Source organism: Macrosteles quadrilineatus, unplaced genomic scaffold (genome assembly GCF_028750875.1).
Source record: "Macrosteles quadrilineatus isolate MER2022 unplaced genomic scaffold, UCM_ALF_1.0 Scaffold_5__1_contigs__length_97177068, whole genome shotgun sequence".
Classification (NCBI taxonomy): domain Eukaryota; kingdom Metazoa; phylum Arthropoda; class Insecta; order Hemiptera; family Cicadellidae; genus Macrosteles; species Macrosteles quadrilineatus.
The window spans coordinates 1,330,663-1,346,514 of record NW_026542598.1 but is presented as its reverse complement, the minus strand read 5'-3'; the positions used below and the strand labels follow the sequence as shown (position 1 = coordinate 1,346,514).

The following is a 15,852-nucleotide window of genomic DNA, read 5'->3' as shown; positions in this document are numbered from 1 at the left end:
AAAGTTATTATCCGGCACTTGCTCCATTATTCCCGTCCTCGGCTTCGCCTCGTACGTGAAAATAGCTCTCACGTACTCGGCTTCGCCTCGCACGTGAAATTGGTGTTCCCTGTGTTCGGCTTCGCCTCACACAAAAACTTGAGCGCGCGCCGGAAAGTGCCACTTTCGGTCCTAGTAATGAAATATACTATTACACAACACTACAGAACTTCCCACGCAAGGATTTAATCCTGAAAACAGCTGTTTGCCACCAGCTTAATCAAATGGGGTTTCATTACGTACTACTGTACTGAAATGAGTTTCACCGGACACCAACCAGCTGATTATATTTGGCAATGAGTGGTTATAAACAAAAACATAACCTCTCTTAGAGGTTATGAGTAGTGATTGTTAGTCCTTTAGTCAGTGGGTATGTATAAGGATTTTGTTATTGTTCAGTTAAATCAAATCAAATCATCCTTTATTCATTTTGTACAAAATATACATGAATAGTGTCAATTATTAAGAATACCAAAATAAAAATAAAATGTAAGCTGTACAAAAGTCAGCGAAAAATCTTTGAGCTTTATAGCAACATATGTTACATAGCAACTTAAATAAATGTTTTTTTTAAAATGACATGAGGGAAGGTGCAGACTTAATGGAATCAGGCAGGTTATTATACAATTTAATACCAGAGTAGTGGGGCAAAAGTTCAAAGGTAGAAGATTTGTTTGGTAAATGAAAGGCAGTCTTTGTGTCTGGTGTCATAATTGTGATTGTTTGAACTAACAGAAAATTTAGAGAGATTTTGTTTCATAAAAATTAGTAAATTATAGATGTACAGGCTAGGAAAAGTAAGAATGTTATTGATTTTAAATATATCTTCACATGAATCTCTAGCTTCGAGAGAATAAATTATTCTAATGATTTGTTTTTTAAATTTAAATACCTTTTTCCTTTTGTCAGAATTGCCAAAAAAAAAAAAAATGATTCCATAATTAAGAATAGGATAAACATATCCATAGTACACCATCAGCTTAGAGTATGGTGTAAAATATCACTCATCCAAAACATGTTTACCGGACTCCTATGGTAATCCCACACTTGACTTCGTCTCGCACAGGAACGGCCACACTCGTCCCATAAACAGCTATTTTTGAGGACTAGTAACTAGTGATGTGTCAAAACCGAATCTCAAAACCATCAAAACTTAGGAAAAGTTTCGGTTTCGAGATTCGATCACCAAGTTGAGATTCAAAAGTTTTGAAATTAAAGATTTTGGCAGTTTTATTTTTGAAACTGCTGAAATTTTTTTGTGCCATTGTTATTGTTTTCAACGCTGTTTCCAAACAATCTGGTAGTAAAAGAGCAAACATCACCATTAACAGTAATGAAACAAGTTGAAGTTGAAGTTTATTCTGAACTTCAAAAGGTATCTTAAATACTATAACTAGTACAATTCAGTTTCACATCAATATTTACTAAACACTAAGAAATATTGACCACTAAATGTTCTAATTAATCTAATATTCATGTTTATGTTGGTGTTGGAAGTTTAATTAATTTTTTTTTTTGTTGTTGTTGTTAATGAAAAATTATGTTGTATTGGGTTTTAAGATTATCAGTCACATTCACATATTTATGTTATGCCACGGTCAGGAGTCGATCTCTTTCAGTTTTGATTGCATACTTAACATTTTATTATTATGTGTATTTTTTTGTAACCTTGACCTTTGTAACCAGCTAAGTAAAAAATTTTCGCGTTTAGGTTTTGAGATTCGGGGTTCGATTTTTTAAAGTTTGGGTTTCGGTTTTGAGATTCAAAATTTTTGGTTTTGACCATCACTACTAGTAATGTAATATAACTATTACAATATTTATGAATGAATGAAAAAGTCCTATTTTTTTTCAAAATAAGTTAGTACAATGACTTTCTTAGCACTACATACAACAATGATCATTAAGACCGTCTGTTGCGGCTGGCATACCTGGTCATCAGCACTTAAATAAATATCAAACAGCAATAATTAAATTAAATCAAACTGTATTTATATAAAATATTTTACTTACAATATGTTTTATTTCAGTTTGTTCAATTCTACCGGAAAAAATGTACGTATTATATACTCAAACGGTTTAGAAAGAAAATGCCCCACAAAACCCCGTTCCCATAGTCCAATCAATGCTGATCGCAAACTTGTATGAGTAAAGCTCGAGTTATCACACTAATGGACACACACACACACATATGTACACAAGAATCTTGTACTATCTTAGATAGTGCTATTAAAGAAAACAATAACTCAAACATGCTTAAAACACTTCTTCAACCAACTTTAAACACTGTCTTATTAGACATCCAAAACCAATAAATAGTATTTGAATAAAAACAATAAGATGGATCTTTAAAGTTAGTTATAAGAAGCATAAAATTAAATTTTCTTTGAGTTTGGCCTGAGCTTTAACTTGACAAAGACTGACACTGGCATTGTTTACAAAGCAGTTGGCGGCCGACCTAGTATTGTGTGATTTTCATTTCCTAGGTTATTGTAGATCATTCTTATGTAAATATAATGTCTTGTGGTTATTTTAAGTGTACATTATAAATTTAACAAATCAAAAACTAGGCTACTTGCTATTTTTGCTTTTCTTTGTAAAGAAAAATATGTTAATAAATTAATAAGAATAAGTAATTTTTCTGGCAGAAAATAAAACACATTTAGGCCTAAAATGACCTCAGTTTACCAGAACTGTAGTGGTTACCGATTAAATTAGTCGTAGTAGACCAATCTGAAGTTAATCTTACTGCCCAACAACTTCCTTTTAGTGGCTTGGCAATGGTGTTGGTATTGAAAGATTTGTAAAAAAACTTGTTTCTTAATTAATTTGGAGGCTGTAAAAAAAGTAGATAATTAAATCTTTCATGTTTAATTTTTCTTCCAAGTCCCTTTTAGTGAATTTTCCTTCTTTTTAGCTATTACCGTAGTCTCATGGACCTATTACGAATATGAAGCTTACCTGGGTCTGAGATTAATTTACTTTTTCTTGTTGAGGTCCCCAGAGGCCAAAAACACCATTTGTCAAATTCATATATACTTTGGTACCTTGGTTCCAACCTCGGTTTATGAGGAGTGTACTGTAATGCATTAGGTGACCAATCAGAGATAAGTACAAACATGAGACAAGGGTGGAAAATAAAATCACTCATTAGCGTTTAACACCATTTTTACTGGAATTAATATGCAACTGAAAAAGCAACTTGCATTTTATACAACACTGTTCATTCACAGACATGGTATACAGGAATAAATAAATGTCATGCATCACAATTAATTGTGATAGATCTAATGTACGTACTGAGAACGTTACAGCAAACTATGGAGTAGTGAAATATCGTCATGTGACAGCGACGGACCAAAGCCCCATCGTAAAGGCACAGTGGATACCATTCGCTATGGAAACAGGTTACTTTTTTGCCGATTCTGTCATTTGTGCCTAAAGACTGCATTCTTATTTAGCTTTTTACGACTTTTCTCTAAATATGTCGATCGCATCCAAATACATACTACCTCCAGTAAAGCGGATACATAGTGGAAATTCAACTTCCAGTTATAGTTGGGATTTCAATAAAAAAGACAAAGAGGAAAATAAAAAAGTACGATTGTAAAAATGTATTTCTATACCAAGTTAATCCGTTACGGAAAATTTGTTCTAAATGTCTACTTGAAGGATTGTAAGGAATTTAGTAAAAAATTGAATTTTCTCTGCATTTTTGCTTTAGAAACCGTGAACTTTGAGTTGGTCTGATTTAGCGAGTCCAGTCTTGGTGAGCCACTGGCAAATGTTCTCTCGCTGGTCTCCCTGCAACTGCAACACTTCACCGTATTCTGGGTGCTCGATCACAGTCCCGTTGCAAGCAAACTCCTACAGGCAAAAAAAAATACTTTTAGGATTACTTCTGTGGGACTTAAATAAAAGTGACATTTACAAGTATCCTTAAATTTATTCCTTTTAAATTATTATTAAATACACAAATTGGCATGGCTTTCTGACAGCCTAATTCTGCACATCTAAAGGGTTTTTAGAACCTAAAAATTAAACCCTAGAAATATTGTGCTCAAATCACATTTAACAAGTAAAAAAAAAAACTTGTAGAAAACAAAAGAAAAATTCAGCACCAGTTAAGTAGACCTACACAAAAAGGAAAACAAAAACACTGTAATATAATTAGGCTAAACATGTATGGCTGCTTCTTCAATAATCAATTAATTCAGATTTGATATATGTAAATAAGTTTAAGAGGACAATAAATCTTGTAGGCAGTCTTAATCTTCCCCTGCCAGAAGGCCCTAAGCTATGAGAGACAATGAATCCCTGGTAGAATAACTGTAAAACTATAAATGTTTGGCTGCAATTCTCATCAAACCAATCCAGGCATCAAAGGTGTGTCCACAAGGGGTGACACGGGTGGCCAGGTACCCCTTTGAAGCCAGAATTTTTGTACAAGTCTAGTTAGGCCTATGTTTGAAACAAGAGTAAGGTAGTTTAAGAAAATGTGTCAAGTGCAACTTGAACAATTATGATACTACTAACTCAGATATCAAATTTTTTGGACCAGAAACGGCTCTGTTGGCTCTTGGGATCGACTGCAAGTGCCTACTTGTTTTTAAAATTATATATGAGTAAATATGTTAACTGAAATTGTGTAGCCTAATGTTGAGATGTTAGTAAGGTCCTAGCTTTTGCTTTACCGTTACCGCAAAAGAGTACAAACATTGTTTAATGTTTCTATTTGGTGGTATTGAAACATGTTAAGTTTTTTTCAGTAGGTTCTACTAAAATGTGGACACAAATAAGTTAAATTATTCTAATAGGCTAGTAAATTAGTACATTTAAGTGTTTGCAAGATAATAAAGGGTCACACATCAGCATCGACACAAACATCACAAAACTGTAATCAGTGTAGAAATGATTTAGCCTAATGTTTTTAAGATGTAAAAAACTTCTACAAATCGTTAAACAGGTATTAAGTTACTATTTCCAAATCTTATTTTACCCTCTTGCCTTTTCTGTTATTAAATGGAATTTTGTAATAGTAGCAAGTTTGGTTGCTTTGCTATGTTAGGCCTAGTTTAGAACAGTTTAATTTCTTAATCCTACATTTGTAATATGGAAAGCGAAAAGGGACCTCTTGTCGGCGATGCAAAGTTTTCAGTACAGTCAATATAAGTACCTAATTAAGGTTGAAAATATCAAAATTCGGATTTTATCGATTGTTGTACCTCATTTAAGTTAACATAGAACAGGACAGTTTTGGTTAAAATATCAAATCGAAGATGTAAATGGCCAAAATAAATCATTGTGTTAACCTCTGCACGGTCTGAGAAAAGGTACCTCTTGTCGCTCAATGTTATTTCGCCATAACCACAAGATGTCCCATTTATAATATTCAATTTTTAAACAGACTTTAGTCCAAAAAATGAACTGTCCTGCACATTCTATTGAAAATTTAGAGAACTACAACAAAGTTCAGTTTACAGAGAACAAAATATCCCACAAATTTTGCGGTCACGACAAGAGTTTTACCTTTTTTTATGGAGAAAAAACTGGCCGACCTTTTCATGTCAAATTTTAAAACTCATTTAAAAGTATCGACTTTATTTGAAGATTAAAATAGAAAATATTAACTCTTAGGCTTTTAATTAGAACCAATAGTGTCCTAGACTTATTGAAATTACCCATATGAAGTTTCAACGATTTGCCTTTAGTCTAAATATGTAGGCTAAATGTCAAGTTATTTTGAAACGGAAGATTGGGTTTTGGAGCTGTTTTCATCGGCATCTAGAGCTACTATCCTAAAGTAAGATGGCGGACCAGACTTCAGCTGTTTGAATGCTAGTTAGATATGCGTGCTCCAACTATTGGTCTTATGTGATCGTTGGAAGAAATAGGTACTAGACAAATAGGCCTAGTCAGTAGAATTACAAAAAAAGTAAACAAAACTGTAGTTCAGTTGGTATTTGTGAGCGCGGAAACATTTTTGCTTCATTATCTTCTTCTAAGAATCAAGTTACTGGTAATATAAATTAGTAAAGTTCTATAGCAGGTTTCAATGGTCAAGTGTAAATAATTACTGATACTATAAAAAAACTTGCAAAGCAAGCTTACCTTTTTGCATGCTCGGACAATTTTTTTCAGGTCATATTCTGAAGAAAGCCCCTGCACTGTAGTCAAGGTCTTTCGACCATTGCGCTGTTGAATTCTTATGTGAACAAGACCATCTTGAACATCATCTTCAGAACCCTTGATTGCATCAGCAAAGGGGTCTGAAACAAAGACTAGATTAGTACAGTGTCTAATAGTTCTAGGCTAGTTGTATGTCATGTCTTAAGATTTAACAGTACGGTTATGTTTTTTCGGCCATCACTTATCTTACAAGATAAGCCCACTAAAGTTAGGCTACATTATTATTGTGTCATATTCTCATTAATTGCTAGAAAAATAACTTTTTAACTGGAATTTCAGTGATCTTGAATGACCATCCCCTTCATTTTGGTTGAAAGGAAGTCCTGGAGTCATTTGTCATCCACTTTATAACTTAAGTCATTTCTGAAACCAGCTTTTAAAGTGGATGGGGTGGGTAACTAAAGTTAAGCCTAAGTATAAAAACAAGCCTCAAGAAGTACCTACTTTGTGGACAACATCGAACCTGTCTGGGTCAGTATCAATAAAAGGGGAGACTCGATTACATAACAATCTTTGTAGGCCTAGTGTGCCGTGTGTACGTGCTCAACGCTCAACGGCACAGGTTTAAGTTAGTTGTTGCACAGTTGGCACACTGCCTCCATTGCCGGATGTTTCGTCTGGTAACTTGTATGACACCCGTATTCTCAAAGTTTCTTGGTTCTATAAGTTTTCTGAAAACGGGGTTCAATTTCCGGCGAAGGTTTCCTTTAGAGAAAGTTTCCTATGTTTGTCATAGTGATGTGACGAGTCGAGTACTTGACTCGTTGAGTATCGAGTCCAATGAAGTATCGAGTCGACTCGATACCGAATCGGCGATACTCGAGTACTATTACTCGTGAACTAAGCTTACTAGATCCGCCGCTACGAGTCCATAGCGCTTGGGTTGGGTGCATGTCTACTACTCGAGTCGAGACTCGGATGTTGTTCCAGATTTTGCCACTACGAGTCGACAGCGCTTAGTGTGCTTGACACTGACAGTTCGTATTAATACACTGCTGAATGTTCAAGATATAGTTTCAAAACTATCCGCTACGAGTACATAGCGCTCGAGTAATTTGCTTACTCGAGTCAAGACACTGTTTGTTATTAATCTAAGTTTTATAATGACGAATAAAATCCATAATTAATTATCAACTCAATGTGAGATAAATAACCTATCTCGCTCTCATCTTAAATCTACACAGAGTATAAAACGAGTCCGAGCCAAGTCTGTCCGACTCGAGTAAAGGGACTCGAGTCCGAGTCAAACAAGTTCCATTTCCAGTATTCGCACGGCAGCTACGAACGAGTCAACAGAGCTTCGGTGCTATACAGGTAAGAATCGAGTCCAGTACTCGAGTACCGACTCGAGTAGTTGTGGTATCGAGTCGAATTGATTCGAGTAGGGAAAGTACTCGACTCGTCACATCACTAGTTTGTCAGAGGCCCCACATTGACCTAGTCGCCGTGTAAATTTCCTGCTAGAGTTCTATCATCCACGGGGTCAACGACTCAGTGAAAGGTTCTGCCACCATGAGACTAACCATCTCTCCTGGCCTGACGTTACTGGCAACGTTGCTTAGGATTGGGGTACAGTTTTTCAACTGGGTTAGGGCCTGCTTAAGTTATTCTGAAATCGATTGAAACTATATAGGACTAGATTTTTTCATCATCAGCAAGTTTAGTTAGTTAGGTTAGGTTTCATTACAGTTCATTCGTTACAGTTTCATTTTATAACTAACAGATTATAGGCTAACTTAATAAAGAGCCTGTTAAAAATAGGCTAAGATTAACTTATTGATCGATAACTTCAATTGTTAATTCGATAACTTAAGATAGGTAGGCCTAGTTTCAATCGATATTAGCAAAGCCCAGCTAAAAAACAGAACCCTAGGATTGCAGAAATGTTATATTAAATTAGGATTCTCAGTCATATTTGGATACTCAAGTCTTGATTGCGGAGATAACAGGTAAACTTAACTTAACTAGGCCGGTTTGAGTTGGCAACACTAGTAAAAAATTTAGCATTTAGCTAGGCCTATTCTAGTGTAAAAAATAGGCTACCTACTATTTTAACGTGACATCTGTGATCGTTTACCATATAGGCCTATGTTAGGCCCCTAGGCTCCAATGGTCATGTTAATGGGAATAAATAGGTACCGTAAAACGGGGTGACTTGATACCACTTTTGAAGTTTACACCATTGTATGTTTGTAACTAAGCACATTAAAACTAATATTTTTTATATACTTATTACAGTCTTAGCGTATACTAACTATTTACAAAGTAATATATTTTTACCATGGTTACAAGTAAAAGAAAAAAAATAAATATTGCTGGTTCAAGTCACCCCTGCAAGTGGGGTCACTTGATACCAGCCTATATGATTGCAAGTGATTTTAATGTAATACAATATTAGGCTTATTTAAGGGGTGATTTGAGTCCATCTTTTTGTTCTGAATCTTTTGATATTTTTTACATATTTTTAGCATAATTATTACTGAAGTTATTAATAAAATTATACACCAAAACGCGGGGTTTGTTGGTAAAACTATAAAAAAATCTGTAAAAAATAATATTGGACCGAAACACAGTATTACTTACCTTAACATAAACTAGAAGAGTGGTGTGTTCAAACAAAATTTTAATTACTTATTTTACATTTTATTCTTCTTAGTGAAATGTTGAAATTTTACATGTCGCCGCAGTTATACTTCTTGAAAAAGTGGTTTAAATTTTAAAAAGGTTTCTTTTTTTAAAATTCAAGAACTGTCAGCTTTAAAGTAACTTAATTAAAATGTTCATTATATATACACTATTTACAGGGCTTCTTAAACACATTTATTCATTGATTTTGTCCTTCAGCCTCAATTTTTTCATCTCGGGGACTGCAAACATTCCCCTCGCGTTAATGGGTAATGGAGGTTTAATGGTTCTTTCATATCACATTTGTTATAACAGCATACATCTGGATTGGTAGGCCATTTAAAATGGTTTGGGCCACTCATTGAAGTTATTTTGTAGTCCTCCCCAGAAACTAAAATTATTGTAAGAAGGGCATCTATCATGTACAGTCAATGTGGTATCAAGTCACCCCGACGACATGAAAATTATGTTGAGTTTTAATAATAGGTACGAGGTTTATGACAATCAAATAGATAAGAGATAAAACTATGCTGATAATGTAATTTGAGAAGTTGAAAAAAGAGAAAAAAAATGCCACAGGTTTCACAGAGTTATTGTTCTGAAAAAAAGTATAACATTATTCGGGTTAAAATTTTCGGGAAACTTTTTAGCTTTTAAATTTTATTTTCATTTACATTCAATTTTGTTTCAATTGAAGATATTATTATACCATATTGAAGCTAAGGTATTAGGCTTCAAAAAAAGTTGAAGTGTACAGGTAATTTATTAGTAGTTACAAAATTAAAAAAGTTTAAAACGTTTTTTAGCTTATGGTTTCAAGTCACCCCACAGGCCTCAATTCACCCCGTTTTACGGTAGCGTACCCTTATGCCTATCCATTATATACACACACGTTAGGCCTAAGCAAAATAGCCTAGGCCTACCTACTCGGAAATGAAATTTAAGTGATGCATGAGCTTAGTTAAACCTTAAAGGCCTTTTCACACCGGCGTACTGGACGTACTGTACGTTTGGTACGTTTTTTTTCAACAAATCGCTGCCCATGTTATCATTTGAGCTCGTTCACACACCGCGTACAGAACGTACAAAACGTCCAGTAAGTTACGTACGTGATGGTTTTGTGTGAATCGCTCGGAGAGCGATTTTTCTAAAACGTACGTGACATGGACTCGCGCATGCGCAGTGAACACTTCAAAACCACGTGCTCAGCCAGTGTTAGCCTACTTGTCTGACTGCAAACGAACAAGTGTACGTTTTGAAAGTTTCTGTGCGGTGTGAATGGATCGCGTACTCAGTGTTTCCACACGACCAAAAAAATAATCCCGCTTCCTGGGTTGAGAAATCCCGTTTTATCCCGCTTTTAAATCGGTGAAAAATCCCGTTTTATCCCGCATGATTTTTTTGGTACAATTCCCAATATTAAACTTTACGTATCATTTTTATAAGTTGTTTAAACATCACTATTATATTTTGCTACAGTATTTAAACAATTTGAGTTAGTTTTCTCTAAAATTGAGTGGAAAAGATAAAAATAGTCGTCACAGCCAAAAATCCCGTTTTATCCCGCATCCCGTTTTAATCCCGCTCAAGGTCTAAAAATCCCGTTTTCGGGATAATAACCCCGCGAATGGAAACACTGCGCGTACTGGACGTACTGGCCGTACCAAACGTACAGTACGTCCAGTACGCCGGTGTGAAAAGGCCTTAAGACTCTTGCTTAGCCTACCAAGGTTAAGCTGTACCATAACTTATTATGTTTTGTGACTTAACACGTTCGCTGCTGAGCACTAGATGCCGGGACGGCGCCAGTTGCTGAACTAACGCTCGGCCGCTGCGTGACATTGCCACCGATACACTGAATTACAATAAAAACAACAGTAGTTATACTGGATGGCAATGTTCTGCAATACAACTGGCTTTGGATATAGTACTAAGTGATTCTGATAGATAGCAGCACTACCCAGGTTACAGTCGTTAAAGTAGTATCGCTATCTAGCAGGAAAGAGGTAAAACAAAGCCCTGTTCCAAACGACCCTGGTGGTGATTTGGAAAAACTATATTTTTTATTGTCAGAAAAGTACGTCCCCACGAGCTGCAAAGAAATATAGAACGCTTGTGACGTGCTGGCTTATCCATAGCAACGTTAAACAACAATGAACGGTGACGTTCTGGAACGTTCTTAGCTCCTGGCGCCGTGGCCCGGCTGACGTTCCGGAACGTCCGTAGCAGCGAACGTGTTAAGCCTATGTACCCTACCTTATCACGGGAATAACTTACACCTAGTCTACTGTTGTTACTTTATGGTAAACTTGTATCTTTAATATAAATCTGAACCTGGAAAGGATTCCTCGGTAAAGTATAAATTTCAGAACAATAACTAATTGCAGCCTATCCCAAGACTCACTCACTGACAACATACATAAATAGGTTTACACTTAACTAGGCCAACCTACCAAATGTGTTGAGGTTCTGGATTGACATACGATATAAAAAGTATCCACAGGAAATTAAACACTTGCAAAGCGCAGCAGTTCACAGATTTACGAAGTTATTAAAAATTTTCAACCAGTTATCAACTCAACTCCCAAACTAATTCTCAAAATGGCCGAACGAGAACGAACCAACGAACCGAAATCCGAAATCAAATCAAGAACATGAACTGAACACGAACACGAAGAAGAAGAAACTGAACAAAGTGAGACGTGAGAGTGAAGTGAGTGAACTGACGGATTAGGCACACGGGAGGGACTAAGGCTAAAGGTGTAGTGACGTCATATCTCTAGTGGCTAATGTCTTCTCTTGAGGCGACACGATTACCGTAACGACACGATGTGATTTCAGCGGCGTTCGTGGCATAGTTGGTAGCGTTACGTATTGATATTCTGGAGGTCCCGGGTTCGAATCCCGCTGGCAGCATTAACTTTTTATCAAACAAATTTTTCATATCAGCAAGTTTGGTTGGTTAGGTTAGGTTATGACAGTTTAATTTGATAATACTAAATTTTAAAATTAATTTTATAATTAATTAAAAATTATAAGTAATCATTAATTAGATTTTTATCTTATATAGTTTTTATATTATCAGCAAGTCTGGTTGGTTAGGTTATGTTATGACAGTTTAATTTTAAAAATTAAAAATTTATTTTATAATTTTAAAACTGCATTTTATAATTAAAAAGTTAATTTTATAACTAAAAATAAAAAAATAAAAAAATTTTTCAACTAAGCAGTTCTAGCGGCGAACGCTGACACTACAAGATATGTTAGCCTTAGTCCCTCCCGTGTGTCCCACCGGTGAACTGACTAGTGACTATCAAGTCGGTATTTACTCAGGGGAGGTATAGAAGAGCCTACGATGACAGCTAGACAGCTGGCTGTGGACTTCTTATTAGCTGAAGCAACGCTATTACCGTAACAAACAATACGGGCTGTGGCCATTGGCCTCGGTGGTCTAGTGGTCTGCGTGCCAGGCCAATATGCTGATGATCCCGGGTTCAAATCCCGCTGGTGACATTAACTTTTTGTCCAAGATTTTTTCATTATCAGCAAGTTTGGTTGGTTTAGTTCGGTTATGACAGTTTAATTTTATCCTTAAGGGGAGCGTTTCATAAACTCAAAATTTCACAAACTCCAACGCTTAAAATATTAAATGAACAGCGCGTTTCATAATGTCCAAATTTCATAAGCTCCAAAACTATAACATTCAAATAATCACTGTTTCACAATGTCCAAGTTTTACAAACTCCAACGTTTAAATATTAAATAAACAGAGCGGTTCATAACCTCCAAATTTCATAAGCTCCAAATCTATAACATTCAAATAATCACTGTTTCACAATGTCCAAGTTTCACAAACTCCAACGTTTAGATACCAAATAAACAGAGCGGTTCATAATGTCCAAATTTCATAACCTCCAACGGTACAGTCTGGGCCGCTGAATTTTTATTTCAGGTTTAGTGTTGCCTACAGTATTATTTTGAGGCTTATTTTCTGATTGGCTGAGGGAACATCATTACCGCAACGATACGGATTTACGCCAACGGCCTCGGTGGTGTAGAGGATAGAGTGCTGGGCTGATATTCCGAAGGACCTGGGTTCGAATCCCACCCGTAGCACTATTTTTTTGTATTGGACTTTTTCATTATCAACACGTTTGGTTAGTTTGGTTAGGTTATGATGGTTTAATTTTATAATTAAAACATTATAAAATTGAATTTGACCCAATTATAGTTTTATTTTATGAACAGAAACATATTTTCGAATAAAACCTTCATTCGATTTTTCACTATCAGCAAGTTTGGTTAGGTTATGATAGTTTAGTTTTATAATTAAAAATTATAAAATAGGATTTGAGGCATTTATAATTTTATTTTATGAACACAACTATTTTCTCGATTAATAAACCTTCATTAGATTTGTTCATTGTCAGCACGTTTGGTTGGTTTGGTTAGTTTATGACGTTAATTTCACAATAAAAAAAACTATAAAATCTAATTTGAGGCATTTACAATTTTATTCTATGAACAAAACTAATTTTTCAATTAGTAAACCTATATTATCAATCAGAAGCCTCTAAATGACACTGTTGGCAAAATAAATCCTGAAAAACAAATTGTGCGTCTGGGCCAGAAGTCTCTCTAGTGGTTGCCACAGTCAGATACCAGGCACCGTTCGCCAGCGCTCAACTACTGATTATACGTACATTTTAATGATTGAATAACACTCAGCTGTGTGACTCAAATATGTGTTAGCACACACTGTGCAAATCAAATTTACATTTTAGCGAATTTCCCCTATAGGGAATAAGCTATTACCGTAGTACTCATGGTAAGACCTGGTCCAGGGACCGATTTACTTTTTCGTTTTGAGGTCCCTAGAGACCAAAAACACCATCAGTTCAAATTCATATATATATAATATATATTTATATGTGTATCCGTTAGCGCGATAACTCGAGCAAAAATCATCCGATTTTGATTAAATTTGGTACAAACGTGTAAACGTACGTTTATTCGAACGAGTTCGCGAACTAGCATGATCGGACTATGGGAACTCTTATATAATTATACCATAGATAAAACATACTCCCTTTGCTTATACCCTTAAGAAAGCAATTACGGAGCAACAATGATGCTTCGTGTTGCGCCGCTACAACACTAGAACGTGTAGCGCCTACATACCGAACCACGGCAACCTCTGCAGCGACTTCTGGCAGAGACTGTACCGTTGGAGCTTATGAAACTTGGAGGTTATGAACCGCTCTGTTTATTTGATATTTAAACGTTGGAGTTTGTGAAATTTGGACATTGTGAATCGGTGATTATTTGAAAGTTATAGTTTTGGAGTTTATGAAATTTGGAGGTTATGAAACGTACTGTTTATTTATATATTACCGTTGGAGTTTGTGAAATTTGGACATTGTGAAACGGTGCTTATTTGAAAGTTATAGTTTTGGAGTTTATGAAATTTGGAGGTTAAGAAACGCACTGTTTATTTAATATTTATACGTTGGAGTTTGTGAAATTTGGACATTATGAACCTCACCCTTATTAAGTCATTATACAATTTTAATTGAGCAATTTCTAGTTTTATTTAATAAACATAATTATTTTTTTATTACTAAACTTTTGTTATATTATTTCATTATCAGCAAGTTTGGTTAGTTCGGTTATGTTATGATAGTTTTAATAATAAAAAAATTATAAAATTAAATTTGAGGCATTTGTAATGTTATTTTACAAACAGAACTATTTTTGCGATTAGTAAACCTTCATTGCCAATGTGCTCTCTACTACATCGCTGTTCACGGAGGAATTTTGAACTAATGCCTCATTCGTACCTCCCCTAAGTCAGACCATAGATAAAAACATACGGTTAGTCTATGGTCAGACCTTATAAAGTCAATGCTGATAGGTGACCATTTTATCACCCCCACAGTGTTGACAAAATATCGGTTCAATATCGTTTGTAGTCGTATCGACCATCACTTGCTATCGATTGTCGATTAAAACACACTAAAAAGACTTGTGAAAAAATAACGCGTCTTGCTTGGGTATACCTAACCTTTTAAAATAATGATTTGACAACTAAAGGAAGAATCGTTTAACCTTATAGTTATTAAACCAAGTAGGAAAACAAAACACGACAGGGTAGTTTGACTCGAAACTCAAGAGAAGGAACTATTTAGTCATTTAGTGTGTTGTGCCAGTCCTCTTTTACACATTTACCCATAAGCTTAAAAATAAACCAAGTGAGAGCCTGTTCCTGTATCATATTAAAAGGCTACTTTTGTTTTTTCAGTAGCTAAAGCATTTTCCAGCCACAAGGGTGTTTAATATATTGTATATTTCAATAATTCATACGCTGCTGGCTGGAACGGACCTGATAAAACTGATAATTACCTATTATTATTGTTATATATATTAGTTCATAGAAAGTTTTAAAGTTAAAACCTTTTACCATAGGCCTATTCGTTAATGAACCATCTCGGTGTTTATTTAATTAGGCTTAACTTGCTTCAATTATTTATTTGGCCATTTAGCAATGCAATAGGCTATGTCACTCTCGATACAAAATAAAAAATAAATAGTCCGTCTTGACTCACAAATGCATGCTAGATAAATATTTCGATACACAACAGTGGCAGATGTAGGACCTCACTAACTGAACAATCCCAACCCAACAGTAAAGTGAATATATACACACATAACAATTCAGAAGCATAAGTCATATTTTTTGGATGTGCTAATAATAACTTAGGCTTAGAAGCCCAAGAAGTATTTTTTTATGATAGGAATGCAATTTAGGAGGTGAGGATTGGCTTTGGCTTTGCTCTTGCTTGGCGGGACATCAGCAGAAAACGGTCGACGTTTGGTTGTCGTCGACGTCGATCCAGTGGTTGACTGGTTTGGTTTTCGAAAACGATCTGTTCGGTCGGTTGACAATCGATTGGTCGATATGGTTACGAAAAAAAATGTCAACACTGTGTTGGTGATAAA

At 35.3% G+C, this 15,852-nt stretch overlaps 1 protein-coding gene across 1 annotated transcript; it reads right to left on the bottom strand.

Moving 5' to 3' along the window:
• Positions 1-3,189: 3,189 nt before the first annotated feature.
• Positions 3,190-11,484, bottom strand: LOC128994467 (eukaryotic translation initiation factor eIF1). The gene is made up of 3 exons (XM_054419042.1): positions 11,307-11,484; positions 6,151-6,308; positions 3,190-3,906 (listed from the first exon to the last, which is right to left on the bottom strand). Exons 1-3 carry the CDS (start codon positions 11,332-11,334, stop codon positions 3,760-3,762), a joined length of 333 nt encoding a protein of 110 aa, XP_054275017.1. The 5' UTR covers positions 11,335-11,484; the 3' UTR covers positions 3,190-3,759.
• Between the last annotated feature and the right edge of the window lie 4,368 nt (positions 11,485-15,852).

Coding starts and splice junctions, on each gene's coding strand:
- LOC128994467 (XM_054419042.1), bottom strand. CDS start 11,334: ATGTCAATCCAGAACCTCAACACATTTG. Junction 6,309..11,306: donor CCAGAACCTCAACACATTTG/GTAGGTTGGCCT, acceptor TCTTTGTTTCAG/ACCCCTTTGCTGATGCAATC. Junction 3,907..6,150: donor TTGTCCGAGCATGCAAAAAG/GTAAGCTTGCTT, acceptor TTTTGCCTGTAG/GAGTTTGCTTGCAACGGGAC.